Source organism: Callorhinchus milii, unplaced genomic scaffold, assembly GCF_018977255.1.
Source record: "Callorhinchus milii isolate IMCB2004 unplaced genomic scaffold, IMCB_Cmil_1.0 Scaffold1, whole genome shotgun sequence".
NCBI lineage: Eukaryota > Metazoa > Chordata > Chondrichthyes > Chimaeriformes > Callorhinchidae > Callorhinchus > Callorhinchus milii.
Window position 1 is genome coordinate 123,654,350 of NW_024704742.1, and position 19,574 is coordinate 123,673,923.

A 19,574-nucleotide genomic window follows, 5' to 3' on the forward strand; every position below is an offset into this window, starting at 1 on the left:
AGCCAATATTCCACTCTCATCGAAATTAAGTACAACATATTCAAATTAATTAATTGAATACTCCTTCAGGTGTTTGTGGAATGTTGTTAGCACAGAATTTCCAGAGTTTGCTTACATAATACTATTCAATATTAAAAGTTTTTTTCTAAATTTACAGTTTTTTTGATTTACTAATTAATTTATGCTTTGTTATTCAGGTGAATGTTAAGCGTCTCTTCCCCCCCTCCCAAGTCAAAGAAAAAGATAGTTTCCTTCTTGTTATCCTGGCTTATGTTCCCTCCCACTGAGTTGGTTCCAATGTGACCTGCTTGCCAATGGAACATCAAAATTGAGTTACGTTTCTGTGGCGATTTTGGCCATTTAGTTTCTCTACCTCTAAAGGTCCCGTTGACAATAAATCAGCCATCCTGGCTCATCAACAGGAGTTGGATAGACAATGTATCCACAGGGAGCAGGCATTTTGCAATCTCAGCTCTGGTTAACCCTGCAAACCAAACCCTAACATGTAGGATGGTCCTAGATGAACAGGCAGCAGGAAGGCTGTCAGACAGAGTGCACAACATTATTAGAAAAGACAAAGGAATTTCTCTTGGTGTCAAGGCGAACAATTCTCCAGATACACAAATTGGTCATTCACCTCATGGCTATTTATGGGGCAATGCTGTGCGCAAAATGGCTGCCGCATTTGCTTACAAATACACAGACACTCCACTTTACAGAAAATCAACCAGCTCAACACAGAACAGGGAAACGACCTTGGGTCTCTTAGTCTGTGCCAGACCACAAAAATGAATCAAGAGAGACATTTAAGGAAATACTACATAATGATAATATTTTACAATCTTGTATTAATTGAGTTTTGCTTAAAATCTACTCAAATGGGCTAATTTATTGAGTTGTAGGTTGAAGGTATGGGGAAATGCCCTGTGTTTGTTGATAGACTCATGTTTCGACAGTCATTTACAAACTCCTTAATGTTTTCCAGAAGTCTAGAAACGCTTTGAATCAATTCCATCTCCATTCAGAGCATCAGAAATCAACTGTAACATGAGGACTTGTTCATATTTTGGAATTGGTCTTTAATGATGACTTCATGCTCCCTGGGTATTGCTGTGCCTCAAACTTTTGTTTCAGTTCCCTGGAGTTCCATTTGAGACATAATTTTGGCCTGTTCTCACTCACTGCCTTAGACCAAAATGCAGCTAGAAATAGAATGTCAATGTACATCATAAATTACTCAATTAAAATCAGGTATTACTGGCTTTTCTAAAAGCTGTTTACAATTACCAGAATGATAGATTCAACATATATATCCTTGATAGGTGCAGTACGTCACCTCACTGTGAACTGCGCTGCAACAATTGTACATAGCCATCTAGAATGTAGATGAATAAAAACTGTAACACTTTAGACTTGCACATTGGATCCTTAATTCTGTAATATTATATTAATTTCTGGGACATTTATGAGAAGGTTATAAATAAATGTGTCTTCACAAAAAGTGGGAATCACACTGGTTAGTGGTTGTATTGACATACAAAAGACACCTCTCCGTGCCAGTGATGTACATCCCACCTGAGAAATAGCTTGAATGATGGCGGTTAGAAGTCTCAAGGCAATAAAGCAGATGCACTGATCCTATAATCAAGATTTTGGTTCAAGGATCTTAGAAGACAAATGTGTGCCAGGAGGCACTTTACCATATATATCCTCGGTACTGATGTAAATTAAATTCATGCAACCACCAGAATAACACGGTTCAAACTTCCCACTTGAAGACATCCCACAGTCGTTGAAATGGACTCTGGAGTCTGGCATATCAAGAAGTTAAAGGTAACCCAAAATTATTCCAACATAACGCGTTGCATCAGAATGGTTCCACTAATGTTCTGTTCATTTACCTGTTAGACATCAAGGCTGGATGAGCTACAATATCTTACAACTCAATATGGATAAGACAGAAGCCATCCTCCTTAGCTCCTGCCAACACCTCACTTCCAGCTTACCCCCTCAGACTCTCTCTCTCAAATTCATCAAATCAGTGTGCCCTGGGATATGGTTTAATCCTTAGCTCTTCTTTCTCCCTCATATCCTTGACAGAGACTTCTTTTGTTCACTTCCACATCACCCACCTCAGCCCCAATCTCACACCATATGCAACCAAAACCCCTTATTCATGCCTTTGTTACTGCTCGTCTGGATTTTTCAAATGCACTCCTCACTTGCTGCACCATCCATAAACTCCAAATTATCCAAATCTCCCCATCCGCATCTTCACCACTCTGGGACACTATCCTGCTTGAGAGGTGCTATACAAATGCAATTTGTTCATCCACATCAAATTCTGCAAACCAATCACCCCAGTCTTCACTGGGCTCCACTGGCTTCCAGCAGATCAATTTCAAGATCCGCACCTATAAATCCGTTCACAACCTAAAACCTCCCTATCTCTCTGATCTTACTACATTCCTCTGCCCCACTTCTCTTCCGACCACATCTCTGTAGAGTACTCTTGAGATATTATCTTGCATGAAATGAGCTATACAAATACAATGTTCTGTTCTTTACAACCTCATGAGATGGTCTCCAGTTTTTGGAGCTAAAACTGAGGCATACAATATGCAAGTGATGCATGTTTTACTTTGATAAACAACAAGACAAACACCAAAAAATGTAAACAAATCATGAAAAAACCCATTTGTACTTGTACAATGCTTAAATCCAAAAGAATCTGAGTTCTTGTAAGTAGAATATTCGAAGAATATAAGATATGTTGAATAAAGAGGTAACCGACAAGCTTTAAATAAGGGCAAGGAATGAACACAAAGGTACTCAAAAGAAATGGTCAATGAAATTAGTCATATTCTGGCAGGAAAATCTAGCAACTCATTGGAAACAGTAGTGCCTATGAATTGAAGAACATGGAAATGCAATGGCAATTTGCAAAGAAGGAGCAAAAATATAACATGGTAAACCTTAGAACGTGGAGTGTGTTGCAGGCAAAATATTGGACAGTATCCTAGACTTAATTGTCAAACTCAAAAGGAAATTAGATAGCTACTTGACAAAGAAATTGATCGAGGAATAAATGAGTAGAGTCGATTTTTAAAAAAAAAACTATTTTGAGACATGTTAACTACATTGTAATAGTCTTTTCCGGTCTTGTACATTCATATGGAAATGTACAACTCAACCAGTACAGATTTTCCTAAATCAGGTAACTGACTCCAGGCAATTCTTAAAATATACTTTTTAATGTTCGCTTGTATGAACACCACTGAATGGGGTTGGGAAAGGCTGAGAGAATAATAATGAAAATGTTATTCCCTTCAAGGTGGGTGATTTTTATGTATTTTGGTATTGTCTAGGTGAGAGAATCTTTATATTGAGTAGAAATGTCAGTGAATGTTCAATTTATTTCATTTGAGTAATGGAATATAAACCTCAGGCATTGTTTTTCTCATTAATTCCTTCTATAAAAGACTGAGGTGCCTTTAGATATTACAGCAAATTGTTAATTTGGAGAAACTTAAGAAAATTAATTTTTGGTAAAAAAAACTTAATTTCTAGTCTGACTTGGAGCAAGAGGTCATATAGTTCTCAGTACTCAGGTATTAACTCCAGGCAGACCTGAGGCTGCAAAGCACAGTGCAACTTCAAAAAAAATTGCTCAATGCTGTTATTGAAGTTAGCATGAAATCAATTTGGTTAGAAACTCTCTCTTTCTACATATCGTTGGTAATACAGAAAATGTCATTTTAACCCAATTTGTTACAAGTTTAATATACCAGAACATTCATGTTCCAAAAATTTTCATGGAGATGAAACTATGGATTTGAACTTTTGCACTGCATTTCAACAATGGATCGATGTAGGCCAGGAAACCCATACCTTCGGCTTATTGCATTGGTCGGACTTATTAGAATTCTGTACATGTGCTCAGATTTAATGCAAAATGATATGGCTCTTTTGTAACATTATTAACAAAAATAGAGTCTCTTTAATAACATTTTAAAAATGACCTTTGAAAGTTCCAAACATCCAAACAGAAAGCAAGTACTTTTTTTCATAGACTTTATAATTATAGACTTTGAACATCTCAAAGTGCTTTCCAGTATTTTTTTGCAATGGCTGTTTTTTGCAGATCACTATGGCAAGCCATATTGCACACAGCAAGGTCCAAAAACAACCACAAAGTGAATGTAGCATTGTCCCACCCAAGAAACTTTTTAAGGGGTAATTTGAGAATTGAATCTTAATTGACTGATAAGAACATTCTAAGAATGAAGAAAGATATTGACTGGCATCGTGTCAACATCCTAGCCTTTGAATTAAGCCTGACAGGTGAGTTTAACATCTTCTCGCATCTACAGTTTTAACAGTTCCAAATTAAATGAATCCGGACCGGAGTTCAATTCCCGGCAGGGCGAAACCTTGGGCAAGTTTCCTTACTCCACACAGAGCCTAATAATGATCCCTCCAAAACAAAAAAAAAATAAATTTGTCATTTTCAATCTACGACTGTTTGTGGGACATTGCTGTGCGCAATTGGCTGCCGCGTTCGCCCACAAATATACAGTCAATTCACTTTACAGTGTGTTCTGTGAAGCGCTTTGGGACGTCCTCCCAACGTGAAAAGCGCTATATCAAATGCAAGGATTATTATTATTAATATCCATTTGGCTCTTAGCAGCCAGAAGTCCAAAACACAGAACTGTTTAATTCTCATCCCCAAAAGTCAGAAGGAAAGCCGGTATAGAAAATAGTAAACAAATTAATGATCATGTCTGGTGGGCTTTATTGCGCTGGAATACCAGGCATATTTGCTTTGCACCTGACCCGCACTATGGAATTGTACTCAGCACAAAGCTACTCATTTTTTGGCCGGAATTCATAATCTTGCTCGAAAGGTCATAAAAACAGATGGTGTTGGGCATAATGTTGGGATAATGCAGAAAGAATGTCAGCAAACATTAAATGAGAAAAGGTCACTCAGTTCCTTCCAGAAATAATGTACAATTTGCCCTATTGTGGACTCTGCCCAATTTATTTAACCTCTCAAAAGAAAGCTCTGCAAAATTTCTCCTCAATTGCAAAGATAATTGAGAATTCAGTCATGTTTCTGGCCATCTTACTTTCACGGATGAGATTATTTTTCTGCTGGAAACCACTATATTCAATAATATTCAATCAGGACTTCCTTACTTCAGTCTATTTAATCATGCACATAACATACTATTTAACTTCTTTAAAAAAAGATTGCTATCAACATGGTACTGTATTATGGCGCACACATTTTCTGTGGGGATGAGGAACTACTAACTTCTGATCTTGAGTTCTTGTAACATTAATAGAGGATGATAGCTAAATATTTTCTAAAGATAACCCTCTTAGAGACATATTAATGCTAATATTTATGTTTATAGCTTAATTTAGTGAATCAATTAAGGTTCAAGATTTGATTCTGAAGATATGCTGGTATTATAAATACAGTTCCATTAACCACCATGTTGTCTCTATAACCTGTGTGTTTTTAGTTAAAATCACAAGCAATACTATAATAATAGTAAATAATAATCCTTGCATACATTGGGATGCGATCAGAAGTGATCTTTTTCCACATCCAACAACAACAACTTGGATCTATATAGCGCTTTCTACGCCGGATGGCATCTCAGAGCGCTTCACAGTAATGGATCCCGGGACCAAGCCAGGGGGATGGGGAGGAAGGTGATCAAAGGCACAGTCGAAAGGAAAGGTCTTCAGCAGAGACCTGAGAATAGGAAGAGAGGGGGCGAGGTGAAGGGAGTGAGGAAGAGAGTTCCAGAGCCTCGGGGGGTAGTGGCTGAAGGCACGGCCGCTGAGGGTGGAGCGGAGGACTCGGGAGACAAGGAGGAGGCCAGACCTGGAGGAACGAAGGCAACGGGCACTGTTTTGAGGAGAGAGGAGGTCAGAGAAGTAGGGGCGTGCGGAGGAGTGGAGGGATTTGAAGACAAGGGTGAGGATCTTGAAATCGATCCTCTCTGGGACAGGCAGCCAGTGCAGTCTGGCAAGGACTGGGGTGATCGGGGAGCAGAGTTTGGTGGGGGTAAGAATGCGGGCGACAGAGTTTTGAATAATCTGGATTTTATGGATGGTAGTGGAGGGGAGGCTGGCGAGGAGGGCGTTTGAAATAGTCCAGCCGAGAAGTGACAAAGGCATGGACCAGGGTTTCAGCGGCTTTCGGAGAGAGGTTTTGGCGGAGACGGGCGATGCATCATAGGTAGAAGAAAGCGGTGCTGGTGAGGAAACGGATGTGGGGGAGGAAGGATAATTGGGGGTTGAAGCTGGCGCCTAGATTGCGTAAGGGTTCGGAGAGTTTTAGGGGGAGGTCGGGTAGGTGGAAGAGATGAGAACCGTGAGATTTTAGATGTTGACAAGAGCCAAAGAGTATGGCTTCGGTCTTGTCAACGTTCAGCTGAAGGAAATTTGCGCTCATCCAGCCCCTGAGGTCTGACAGTCAGGCTGACAGAACATCAGGGGATTGGAGGTCGCAAAGAGAGGTGGAAAAATAGAGTTGGGTGTCATTCGCGTACAAGTGGAAGTGTACCCGATGATGGGGACGACATACCCAAGAGGGAGCATGTAGATCAGAAAGAGGAGGAGGCCAAGGATGGATCCTTGGGGTACCCGCAGGTAACCGGGTGAGAGAAGGAGGAGAAGCCGTTTGTGCAGATGTACTGCTGGCGGTTTGTGAGGTAGGACTCGAACCAGGCAAGTGCGGTCCGAAAGAGGTGGATGACGATGGAAAGGCGGTGGAGGAGGATGGCGTGATCGACTGTGTTGAATGCGGCAGAGAGGTCCAGGAGGACAAGGAGGCAGAGGGAACCCTAGTCACAGATAGAGAGGGTGTCGTTTGTGACTTTCACAAGCGCAGTTTCTGTACTGTGGGCAGGGCGGAAACCGGACTGGAGGGGTTCGAAGAGGGAGTGGGAGGAGAGGTGTGCGCGAGTTGATTGCCAATAACACGTCCTGGGACTTTTGCGAGAAAGGGGAGGTTAGAAAAAGGGTGGTAGTGGTTGGGGTTTGAGGGATCTAGGAAGGTTTTTTGAGGAGGGGGATAATGACAGCAGTTTTGAGGGAGGCAGGGACTGATCCGGAGGAGAGGGATTGGTTAATGACTTCAGCCAGAAGTGGGCAGAGGAGGGGGAGCTGAGTGACCAGCAAGTTGTTGGGGAGGGGGTCGAGGCAGCAGGTGGTGGGTTTCATGGAGGTGGTGGGTTCCATGGAGATAACAATAACTTGTACTTATAGAGCGCCCTCCTTAACAGGGTGGAGCCTGACTCCGAGTCTGGGAGAGTGACCATAAGTACAGTTGAAAAGGAAGATTTTCAGGTGGACTTGGAGAAGGGGAGAAAAGGGCCAAGGCGGAGTGATTGAGGGAGGATGTCCCAGAGTTTTGGGGCATAGTGGCTGAATGCACGACCTCCAATAGTGGAGCGGAGGGCATGAGGGACAAGCAGGAGGCTGGTGCCAGTCAAGTGAAGGCGCTGGGTGGTAGATTGGGGTGTGAGAAGGTCAGAGAGGTAGGGAAGTGCCAGGGAATGAAGGGATTTGAACACAAGTGTGAGGATCTTGAAGTCGATACGTTCGGTGATGGGGAGCCAATGGAGCCTGGCCAGAACTGGTGAGATCGGGGTACAGAGTTTGGTCCGGGTAAGTATGCGGGCAGCAGAGTTCTGAATGAGTTGGATTTTTTAAATAGTGGAGCTGGGGAGACTGGTGAGGTCCCTATTAGTACATAGGAGTCCTGTAGCTCAGTGGTTAGAGCACTCGCCTTGCAAGTGAGAAACCTGGGTTTGATTATGGTCAGGGCGAAACCTTGGACAAGTTTCTTCACTCCACATGCCTGATAATAATCCCTCAAGAAAAAAAAAAAAATTGTTCATTTTCAATCCACGACTGTTTGTGGGACACTGCTGTGTGCAATTGGCTGCCGTGTTTCGCCCACAAATATACCGTCAATTCACTTTACAATATATTCTGTGAAGCGCTTTGAGACGTCTAGAAGACGTGAAAAGCGCTATATCAAATGCAAGAATAATAATATGGTGGGTGAGAGGGAGGAGGGAGAGATGGGGAGGAAGGAATGTAGGACACAGATGATGAGGAGGGTGAGGGGGACAGAGAGGGCATGGTGATGGGTGACAAGAGGCAGGTGGATGAGGCTGCCTGGAGGATGTTGTGTATTTTAGATGAAAGATGTCCATGATCTCCTCGCACTTGGCATTTGATAAGATTGAGGAGGCCTGAGGTGGGGCACGGACGAGGTAGTGGGTGGTAGAAAAAAAGATTTGAGGGTTGCGTTTAGCCTCCAAGATGATGATGGAGTAAAAGGCCGTTTTGTGCGTGTCAAAGAATGGCGTTAGCTGTGGAGATGCTCGAGCCACAGTTGGCGGTGGACTGTCAGGCCAGTTTTCCGCCATTTGCGCTCGAGCAGCCGGGTTTGGATTTTTAGGGAACGGAGATGGTTGTTGTACCAGGGAGATCGGGTGGGTTTGGAGATGGTCCTAGATTTCAGGGGGCCGAGGGAGCTGAAGGTGGAGGAGAGGCGATCATGGAGCAGCTGGACGGCTGCTTCAGGATCTCCGCGGCTGGAAGGCCAGAGGGATAGGATGTTTGATGATGTTAGGGCCTTTTTGAGGGTCTCAGGAGGCAGCCTTTTCCAAGGGCGGTAGAAGCTGGATGAGGGCTTGGTGGAGGGGAGAGGGATGTGAGAGGAGAAGGAGATGAGGAAGTGGTCCGAGATGGCCTGGTCCACTATGCTAAGGTCGGAAATGTCAAGGCTGTGGGTGATAACGAGGCCAAGGGGATGACTACGGTTGTGGGTAGGTGAGTTTATGTGAAGGGTGAGGTTTAGGGAGGAGGAGGGCAGTGAAGTCGGCAGAAGTAGTGCAAGGGGAGTTTAGGTGGAGCTTGAGTCGTGGAGTCCTGTAGCTCAGTGGTTAGAGCACTCGCTTTGCAAGTGAGAGACCTGAGTTCAATTCCAGGCAGGGCGAAACCTTGGGCAAGTTTCCTTACTCCACACGTCTAATAATAATCCCTCCAAAAAACAAAAACAATAATAAATTGGTCATTTTCAATCTACGACTGTTTGTGGGACATTACTGTGCGCAATTGGCTGCCGCGTTCGCCCACAAATATACAGTCAATTCACTTTACAGTGTGTGCTGTGAAGCATTTTGGGACGTCCTCCCGACGTGAAAAGCGCTATATCAAATGCAAGTATTATTATTATTATTAAATCGCCCGTTATGTGCAGGCATTCGGAGCAGAGGGACAGAGAAGAGAGGAGAGTAGAGATGTCTGTGTGGAAGGAGCCGGGGGGCTTAGGGAGGCGGTAGACAAGGAGGATTTTTAATAGGAGAGAGGGTGAGGTGCTCGAAGTAGGAAGTAGCCAAAGAAGTAGGGGGTAAGACCAAGGGAGGCTTTAGAAATGAAGGCCACCCCGCCGCCATGTTGGTTTGGTGGGGAGGCTTCAAGGAGGGGGGACAGGGTCATTGGGGGAGAGCCAGGTTTCGGTGAGCCCAAGAATGTCAAGGTGCTCGTCCAGGATGAGGTTGTGGATGATGAAGGCTTGTTTTGAGAGGGAACGGACATTTTGGAGGGAAATGCGGGTGGGTTTGCTGGGGGGGCGGAGGGAGGAGAGAGTGATGCAGAGAGGATTTTCGGGTGTACAGGAGAGATGGTTGTGGAGAGTGGTGTGAGTGGAGAGTTGGGAAGGGTACATATGAGGGGGATGTTGGGTTTGCCTTAAGGAGGCGGTTTGAGCGGAGTGAATGAGTGATGGGACACGTGGGTTTGCTGCTCTGGGACAGCCAGTATCGGGAGCCACGATGGGCCCGGCAGAGGATGCCCAGATTGGAGCAGAGTGATTGGGTCGAGGAGAGAGAGCAAGTGGGGCGGGCGGTGGGAGAGAAGGACAGAGGGGGAGTAGCAGATAGAAGGGAGTGGGAAAAGAGACATAGAGAGGGGTGGGAGGAGAGACATTTAGAGTGGAGAGGGAGGGGGAGGCTCAGGTCGGGATGGCAGCCAAAACGCACACGCAGAGACCGGGATGGAGCAATCAGCGGGATGGCATCAGCCCGAGGCCTGTGTGCTCATGGCTGGGATGGCAGTGGCAGGGGCTGCCAGGCCATTGTTGTTGTCGTTGCTGGTTTTTTTAACTGCGATGTCACGTCGATGTCACCTTGTGAATCGCGCCACCCCGTCCAATGTGCCTATGCGCAGAGAAATCAAATGCCGGCTGCCGAGGAGAGGCCAAAATGGCCAACTTCTGGATCAAGCCACCGACACCACTTTCTGTGCAATGTGTACATGCAGCACTTGGGAAGCAACATTGGCAGCATCTTGATGAATTGGGAAGTCACCTATTTTGGCTTTTCACATACCAACCAATGTTTTGTCATTCTATTCGTTTCTGATTGTTTCTGATGGAGCAGATTAGCATATTTGGCATATTCTGAGTAAATTGATGTCAGGTTCCAAACACCGATCACCACAATAAGCGAACCAGTGTTATAATGAAGTGCTTTATAACAAGGTTCCACTGTATTTGACCAGACAACATAAAGTGGGAGCTGCAAGCTGATTCAGTAAAGATTAATTCTAAGAATCTGTGGGACCAGGATAAGAACGCAACAAATGACATTTCACCCAGGTAACATCCTAGAACTGAAAGTCAACAGAATAGCAACTCAACTATTTATGTTGAATTTGCCACAATAGGAACTTTTGATACAGGAAAACCAGAAATATTACTAACATTTCTCAAACTCACTCATCACATTATATGGTACTATATTATATATATAAAAACATTAGTTATATGTAACGATAAATATATTAATGGCTTGAAGGGATCTACTAATTTTATCTTCAGACATGCTCAGATTCTGGCATTTTATCAAGTAGCTGCAAAGCAGAAAGGACTGCGAGTATTTCTATTGGAACAAGTGAAGGAAGAAACGTGAGATTGTGTGTAGGTTTCATTTATCCAGTATAAAGTGGGAGGAAATTGTATAACTTCAAACAATTGAAAATCCTTGCTGGTACATTTGCCCAGTGATTTTCTCCAAGTTTGCAGAGAAGTGACCTATGTTTGAAAGTAAGTGTGCGTGTTTGTCTACTTGGTGAAGTTGGGACTGATTTGGGTGTTGTGTTCCCACATTGTCAAACATGAAGAATGATTATTCGGATAAAGTACAGAGAGTGGCTACAGCCTCGAAAACACTCCAGATTAAAAATAGATCATGGGAGCTATATAACTGAGTCAATCCAGGGCCATTCAAGCAAAGCTACTGATTCAATTGATTTGCACTGAGCACAATTTGTCCTAGATGTAACACAGATGGTGGATGTGAATGTAAAATTATACTTTATATAGCGCTCAACTTCAACAAAGAGAAAAACAATGAACAATTGTCTTAATGAAAATAATGCGTGACATATGCCAGTTATAGCACATCACCATATTTGATGTTATATCAGAGCAACCTTCAGTCAAGTTTACTATTTCTTAAATAAACATAGCTCGGATCACAACACCATTGTCTCCTGCTCTGGCTATTAACTATTGAAGTTCAAAAAGGTTTTTACTCACTTTCAACCACTCCTGGGATTGCCTTGTAATTCTGGAATTGGTAGAAGGATTTTTCTAACATATATTCGGGGTTGATCTCTTCGACACGAAGCAGATTCAAAACCATGTTATACGTCAGGTGAAAGGCACTGTTAAGAGCATCAGCTGTACCCTGCAAAATGCAAGACCACCAAGTTGTTAAAACAAAACAAAGTGATGGACATTTCTCTAGATAATTAAACCGTTATAAAAATATTCAAAAACACATTTATTCCTGCATATTCAAAGAGCCCTTCAAAGATCTACACTGAAGTTATCCAAGTATTGGTTTGAAAAATATATACCCCTACAATGATTTTTTCCAAAACAAGTTGGCAGGTTTTACCCGATGAGGACTGCCATCTTCATGGCATTTGAGGCAAGATACAGAAACTGTGTCATTGCTTGGCCTGGCTACCACAATCCCTGATAGGTCAATATTTAGGAACAGTGAGAATCAACAAGGACAAAATGGCAATGGAGAGAAAATAAAACTTTGAATAGTGATTTTTTTGAATGAATACAGTACTATTTGTGGAGTCCTGCAGCTCAGTGGTTAGAGCACTCGCTTTGCCAGCGAGAGACCTGAGTTCAATTCCAGGCAGGGCGAAAGCTTGGGCAAGTTTCCTTACTCCACACGCCTAATAATAATCCCTCCAAAACCAAAAACAATAATAAGTTGGTCATTTTCGATCTACGACTGTTTGTGGGACATTGCTGTGCGCAATTGGCTGCCGCGTTCGCCTACAAATATACAGTCAATTCACTTTACAGTGTGTTCTGTGAAGTGCTTTGCGACGTCCTCCCAACGTGAAAAGCGCTACATCAAATGCAAGGATTATTGTTATTATTATTATTATTTCTGGACCAGAGAGACACACAAATCACATTGCATCAGAGGTAAGAAAACTCATGGAACAGGAAATTTATGGAAAATAGACAAATGGTTGAAAGTACCATAAAAGACAATTAAATCCAGAAATCAGAAAAATTATGTGTGCGGATAGGTACAACACGTTGCATTTATCCAGCAACCCCCCATTTCACACGGGGTAGCATCTCAGAACAGAGGACATTTTAAAATGTCACCAGGGTATACAAAAGCTAAACATGTTGTAAAACAAATCTTTTCATTGTTTGAATGTCTAAATAATACAGGGTATTCTATTTATTTATTAATTATGAAGATCTGAAGCACATCTGAATACACTGTGGAAAGTGCCTTATAAATACAAATGTTAAGACTTTGTGGTCCAATAAAGTTATGCTTTCCAACTCATTGCTTTTCTGCCAGCACTGCACTTAAACCTATGCAGGGAAGTAAACTTTGATCCCTCTAGACAAAGTCCTCGGTGTGCCCTGACCAAGTCAATCAACATGATTTTGACAACAAAATACTGTAAAAACCCAAACTGGCTTCAATTTATAAAACATGGCAATGTCTCTACAAACTCGGTCTTAGATTTCAGAGAACTAGAAATATTTGTAAATTCTGTTGACATAAGTTTGATAAATACACACAAACAAGCCAAAAAAAAGTACTTTATTGAGATTAAATGGGATAGTGAGTTGTTTTTTTTTCTGGAAGAGCTGCTTTTTGCCATACAAGAGGTCTTTGGCAAACAAACATCTTGGAGCAAGTCTAATTACTCCAAAATTGCTGTGAAAATGCCAAATTGGCAACTGCAGTAAATTTATGTATGTAAGAAAGCCTGAAACTAGGAAAAGCTATTTGGCCCATCAAACTCAATCTTTCCAAAGAGAATATAAAATCCAATCCATTAGTTATTCTTCCCCACCCATGTATTCTCCAAGGCATTCACAGGGTCTCCAAGCAAACCTCAGATTATTCATGCATTCACACATCTCCACCAGCAGGAACACAGAATTCAGATCAGTGCCTAAAGTGACCCAAAGGCCTCATCCCCATTGAAGTATACTGCTCGAGACACATCCAGTTAGTCCCACTAGTAGAACAGTCTAGCAGTGAAGAAGGTGGGTCGGGTCCTAAGGATTTTCCAAAAGCAATAGTTGCTCACCATTCTCTCCTCCCACCCCACCCAAGGCTCAGGCTGCCAGTCAGTAGTGTGAAGTGCTTTAATACATCCTCTCTATGTGAAAGCCGCTATATAAATGTAAACTGCTGCATAGAATGTATATTTTGGATAATTTTCTCTTTCTGAGTGGGGTGGGGAAGAAGGAAAGTATTTTGAACAGGAAATGCTTTTCCTAGACTTCCCTTCCCCTTTAAACATTTGTAGTATATTGGGAATTAGAGTAAAAGTGTAAATCTAAATTTGATAAACATGTTACGCACAATAATACTGACATAGTATACAGTAATGCCATGCTTATTTATTGTTTTGCTTTCAAATTCCATAACAGTGCACGGAAAACAAAATGCACTATAAATCAGTTATCTGTCTAAATGAAAAAATTCTCCTGAAGATGCAATGTAGGTTTGACAGCAACAGCAATGCCATATAGTTCAAATGTCAGAGCAATATAGTCTTCAAATACCTCCCCCACATACATACAATTAAACAACGAGGTTATAGGGTTGCCCAGACTTATTCCTATTAAACCATTTCTTCTGTTTTTTTACCAGAACAATTATTCACTAAGCATACATATTCTTATGCTAAAAATACATCAAGTTGCCACAAGCTACTTATGAAGAAATATCTGCATCAAGACTTGCTGAACTTTAACGAAGGACATTTATTTTTAAATGGTAAATTTGCAGCCTCTACGTGCATAAGCTCCAGACCTCACAGAAGTACCATAAAGCTCACTCAATTCATATACACTTTATAAAGTACACATTACTTTGTTACATAAATAAAAATGATCAAAGGCAACCACCAATTGTAGTTTCATAGTTGTAAAACAAAGTGGAACAAAGCATTTGAGATAACTACAACTTTCAGCTTTCCCCATTTTTCTTTCCCCTGAAAATAGACAGCTTTGTACAAAGTACCTCTTTTACATACCAACATCTACTGCTCTGAATAACCCTTGTCATCTAAGTGATCTGCTTTTATTAAAATCTCAGATATGACTCTCAGACAAGCTTTTTTTAAGTAACCAACCAATGGCTCCATATATTATAGACAGTACATATATCAAGAGAACCATTATGGTTGATTTTATATCCATTAGACATAACTGGAATGTGAAGTGCAGCAAGGTACTTGGGCACACAGAATCTGATACTCCAGTTACACTGAGAATTGGATTCCAATCTCAGGCACACTCTGATTTTCTGCTTTAAAGTCAGCAAAAGAGGATTTTGGAAATTCAGGCTGGTTATGTTGTTCCTTGAAAAATTGCACAGAATTACTCCAAAAATCGACTTCATCCCACAATGGGACTTCTTACTGGTCTTGTGAAATTCTTGACTGCCCAGGAACTTTTAAGGGACTGTAATTTATTGTTAGAGTACTTAATTATTAAAATGCACACAAACTGGTTTTGGTGTCAAATCATTACTCTTATACTTTCTGATACTAACTGTTGCAATTTAGAACTATTATATAAGAACAATTGCATTAGAAAAATCATTGAAAGTTTGAATACATCTACAACCTAACATTATTCAAATGCATAATGTTCTTAGTTCAATTTTTAGAAAAGTTTTCTGCTAAACCTTCCTTCTCCTCACTTCTGAGATAGTTTCCTCCTTTTTAGTGGACTCTTTGTCGACATAGTCTCATTTAGGTATAAATTCTCTGGGTGCAGGTGTCAGGCGAAATTGGAGTACTTGAGATAAGGAAGCTTTATGCTTTTGTTAAAGTATATCTTATTAAAGTCCACAGCTATAAGTCTCCAAGACATAAAGTTAAACCTGCATAGTTCCTCATACATAGATGAATCTGTTCAAAATCCACTGCTTATCCAGCTAGCATCATGCTATCATGAGCCAAGTCGAAAGACTCACGGACACAGTGACCATTAAAGTTCAGTCTGACAGGTCAATTACCAAAAACACTTGAGAACATTGCAGACCTACCTCCCTCAGGTATTAGATCCACAAACCCACCATTGAACACGGTCTTAAATCCAATTTCACTTCACCGGGACACATGAGAGCCAGCAGGATAGTCACAAATTAGTCTCCATACAACTGAAACACACAGCTTTGAGTTCTTACTAGACAGCTGACAGAACTTCACATTCTTGGTGTCGTTCAGGGAATAATAAACTGGTTGTTTGGCTCAGCACATTTTCACTGATTTCAGACAGGCAATCAGGTGTTTATTTATATCATGGACATTGCATCTGTTTCTGCTATTTAGTTAATCTCCCAAAGCTAACAATACAATTTATAAATTCTAACAGCTAATAGATTGTTTATTTAAGTACAGCAATGACAGGTTCAACACTTCTATTGAGCTAGATTGTGTTTCAGCACAGCATGAAATCAGCAGAAAACTGCACTGAGGTCAACAAATTTGACAAAATAATTGAAGCCATGTAAATTTAGGTTTTTAATCTTTTGAATAATTAGCTGCAGGAATTTATTATTCATCAGATTTTTCTTCAAATAAAATGTTCATCATCAGTAACTTAGATTAAAATTTACTTTAAACTCCCCAAATCATCTGGATAATCAGAAAAAATCCTGACATAAAACTTGATGTTGCTGGATGAATTTGGACCTCGATATAATCAAAAACAATGTTGATTGTATGAAAATGAATAGCACCATTCAAACAGCAAATAAAATGCCAACAATACCCATCAGTCATCAAGCTTTCAGCCTATCTGCCCCCACTCTTTAGTTTCTCCAATTCACTTTGAGTGAACTAACTTTGAATTACACTTTACATGACAGCGATGTTTAATTTCCAGGATTTAACAAGATTCCTTTGTAAAAAATCAGTCACACAAAGGGAGTACGTCACAGAAACCCACGGAAATTATGCTCCAATGTGATTTACTCCCAGTGTGGTGATTCTGGTTTAATGGAAATTCCTTATTAAGAAATGCTGCAAATTAGAATCCCATGTATGAGATATATTGCAGAAGCCGCTTTAGCCGGACACCAGTTAAACCTGGATGTTGGGTAAATCGAACAAATCTCCCAACCCCGATTCATTTGTGCTCTTACCCGTTTGAATATGTCAGCTAATTCAGACACAAATCCAGTTAATCTGGACAAAATGACTCACTGGCCACCACTGCGCCTACTCCTGATGTATCTTGAGTGGCTCCAGGAAGGTGATGGAGGAGTCAAATTGTCATTCACGGGCAGCTCGGGCTGTCAATAGTGAGGGGGTGGAGGAACAGGGAAGACACAAAGGAAGGAATAGGAGTCAAATCGCGACTGATTGATAGCTGGAGCCGCGTGTGATTGGGTGGAATACCCGTCCATTCATAAGTGGCTCCAGGCTGTCAATGACCTTGGACCCGCCAATTGGTCCCCTTCCCATCAAATGGGAATGGCTCCTCTGCTGGGCGGGAAGAGGAATGGAACTTCAATTAACCTCGGTTGCCGCGTAAGTCGGACAAAACGTCCGGCTTCGATTTGTCCAGTTTTAGTACCTTCCACAGGTATATTAAATACTCTGCTAAGTTTACTGCCTTTTCATGTGGAATGTTGTCGATATCTAAACAATTCCATATAATTTCCAAACAAATTTCCATAGTTAAGTTTCATTGATACTTTACTGGAATTAGTTGAATTTTTGTATTTATTTCACTGAGGTTCTCAAAATGGTTAGTAGAATTGCAAAATTACATATTTCCGATAATGGTGTAAATCCTAGTGCACAAACGATGGATAAAAATAGACCAAGTTGTTGCAAAAATGTTCCTTCAGTTACAAAATAGTTCTATAATATCTGTTGCCATAAAAACTGTAGCGAATGCCTTAAATTTGCTGTATTATTCTATGCATGTTGAAAGTACTTTTCCATCCATTTTGCAGTTCCTGCTTCCTGTAGGTTCAGTATAATCCACACCTTAAAATAGCTCTCTGGTCATGCACACCTTCAATGTGCTCAGTTTGGTGAGAGGCACCAACAAGTCTAATCTCTCACATGTAACGTTATAGATGATTTATAACAAGAGAAAACGTTTTCCAATACAAATGAACTGTACTCCCCATACCTCAATATGCATTTTAAAATGTCAGCTAAAGGCAAGTAAATTAATTCTAGTGCGGCATATTTAAACCATGTACTGTTTTGTTCAGATCAAAATACCCAGGAGACGATTTTTTAAAAATATACAGGCTTTTTTTTCTTTCATTGCAGAATAGATGAAATAAAACTGTGTAGAATAGCTTTGTTTCCTTCAAGCAAGCACTACAGAAAATCAGGTACTTCTCCTACTGCCACAAATTCCTGCACTTCACAACTACCATAGAATCAATATTTTTTNGAATTTTGAAATGGTGGCTGGCAGTTTTGCAATATTTCTCAATTGCATAACCTGAATGGTTACTGAAAGTATGTCACTCTGACTCATGGGAATCTCGTCCCAAAAATGTATGACTTTGTGCAGATGTTCTTGTGAGTCTCACACAAAATTTCTTGATTAAGAAATTCTGGAAAATTGATGTCATCATGTGATCTACAATAACCCTAAAGCTGCATCATCTTACTCATCAGTGCCAACTCATTGCAATAAATGCTAGCTTTACTAAATATTTTACTAGTTACAGTTTATACCCACAAGAGACACACAGGAGATCCAATTTGATCAATTTGTGAGTAACCTCTTATTTAATGAAAATAAGAGTGGAGTCCTGTAGCTCAGTGGTTAGAGCACTTGTTTTGCAAGCGAGAGACCGGAGTTCAATTCCAGGCAGGGCGAAACCTTGGGCAAGTCTCCTTACTCCACACGTCTAATAATAATCCCTCCAAAACCCAAAACAATAATAACTTGCTCATTTTCAATCTACGACTGTTTGTGGGACATTGCTGTGCGCATTGGCTGCCGCATTCGCCCACAAATATACAGTCAATTCACTTTACAGTGTGTTCTGTGAAGCGCTTTGGGACGTCCTCCTGACATGAAAGGCGCTATATCAAATGCAAGGATTATTATTATCTATAATTGGTCAAAGCTGTCTAAAGCCCTTTGAAACTTTCTCCCAATGTGATGGTACTATATTCATGTATACTGTTGTTGGTGGTGAATATATCATATGTCTGTCTAAGATCTTTGACTTCTCTATCAAGATGTGGAAAAGGAGATACTAGATGGTACAAATCTCATATGAAGTTCATCCAAATCCAATCTAATAAACGGTGTTTATAGGAAAAATTTAGAAAAATCTATTTCACACAATCTACTTGTATCTGTGGAATTCTGGTGACTTATTTGCACACCACACCTATTTTCAGGAGTTAAGACTTTGTAAAGTGATGTTTCATTCTCTACTTCAATATCAGACTTTATTCTTTTTAAAAGAAAATTATCTTCACTTTTCTTGCATCAGAGCAATTCATCTCAATAATACTGGAATTTATCTGCATGCTAAGGAGGAAGCATTTCATGTCTGCAATTTTTTTTAAACCAAGACAAAGTGAACATGAAACCTAGTCAAAACCAAGCATTGAACTGTGAGGTAAAACATTTTGAAAAAGCTAAAGCTAAATATACAATATTGGTCCAGCATATAGGAGATTCTTGTTCACTGCACAACCATAAACAGGACTTGTGGAGTCCTGTAGCTCAGTTGTTAGAGCACTCGCTTTGCAAGCGAGAGACCTGAGTTCAATTCCAGGCAGGGCGAAACCTTGGGCAAGTTTCCTTACTCCACACGCCTAATAATAATCCCTCCAAAAAAAACAAAAACAATAATAAATTGGTCATTTTCAATCTACGACTGTTTGTGGGACATTGCTGTGCGCAATTGGCTGCCGCGTTCGCCCACAAATATACAGTCAATTCACTTTACAGT

General features: G+C 40.9%; 1 protein-coding gene across 1 annotated transcript in view; it reads right to left on the minus strand.

The window, feature by feature from the left end:
- mtrex (Mtr4 exosome RNA helicase) overlaps positions 1 to 19,574 on the minus strand; it is an 83,014-nt gene that overhangs the window by 28,047 nt on the left and 35,393 nt on the right. Inside the window, exon 16 of the mRNA XM_007892173.2 lies at positions 11,642 to 11,792. Within this exon, the coding sequence (XP_007890364.2) occupies positions 11,642 to 11,792 (151 nt within the window). The remainder of the gene's footprint in view (positions 1 to 11,641; positions 11,793 to 19,574) is intronic.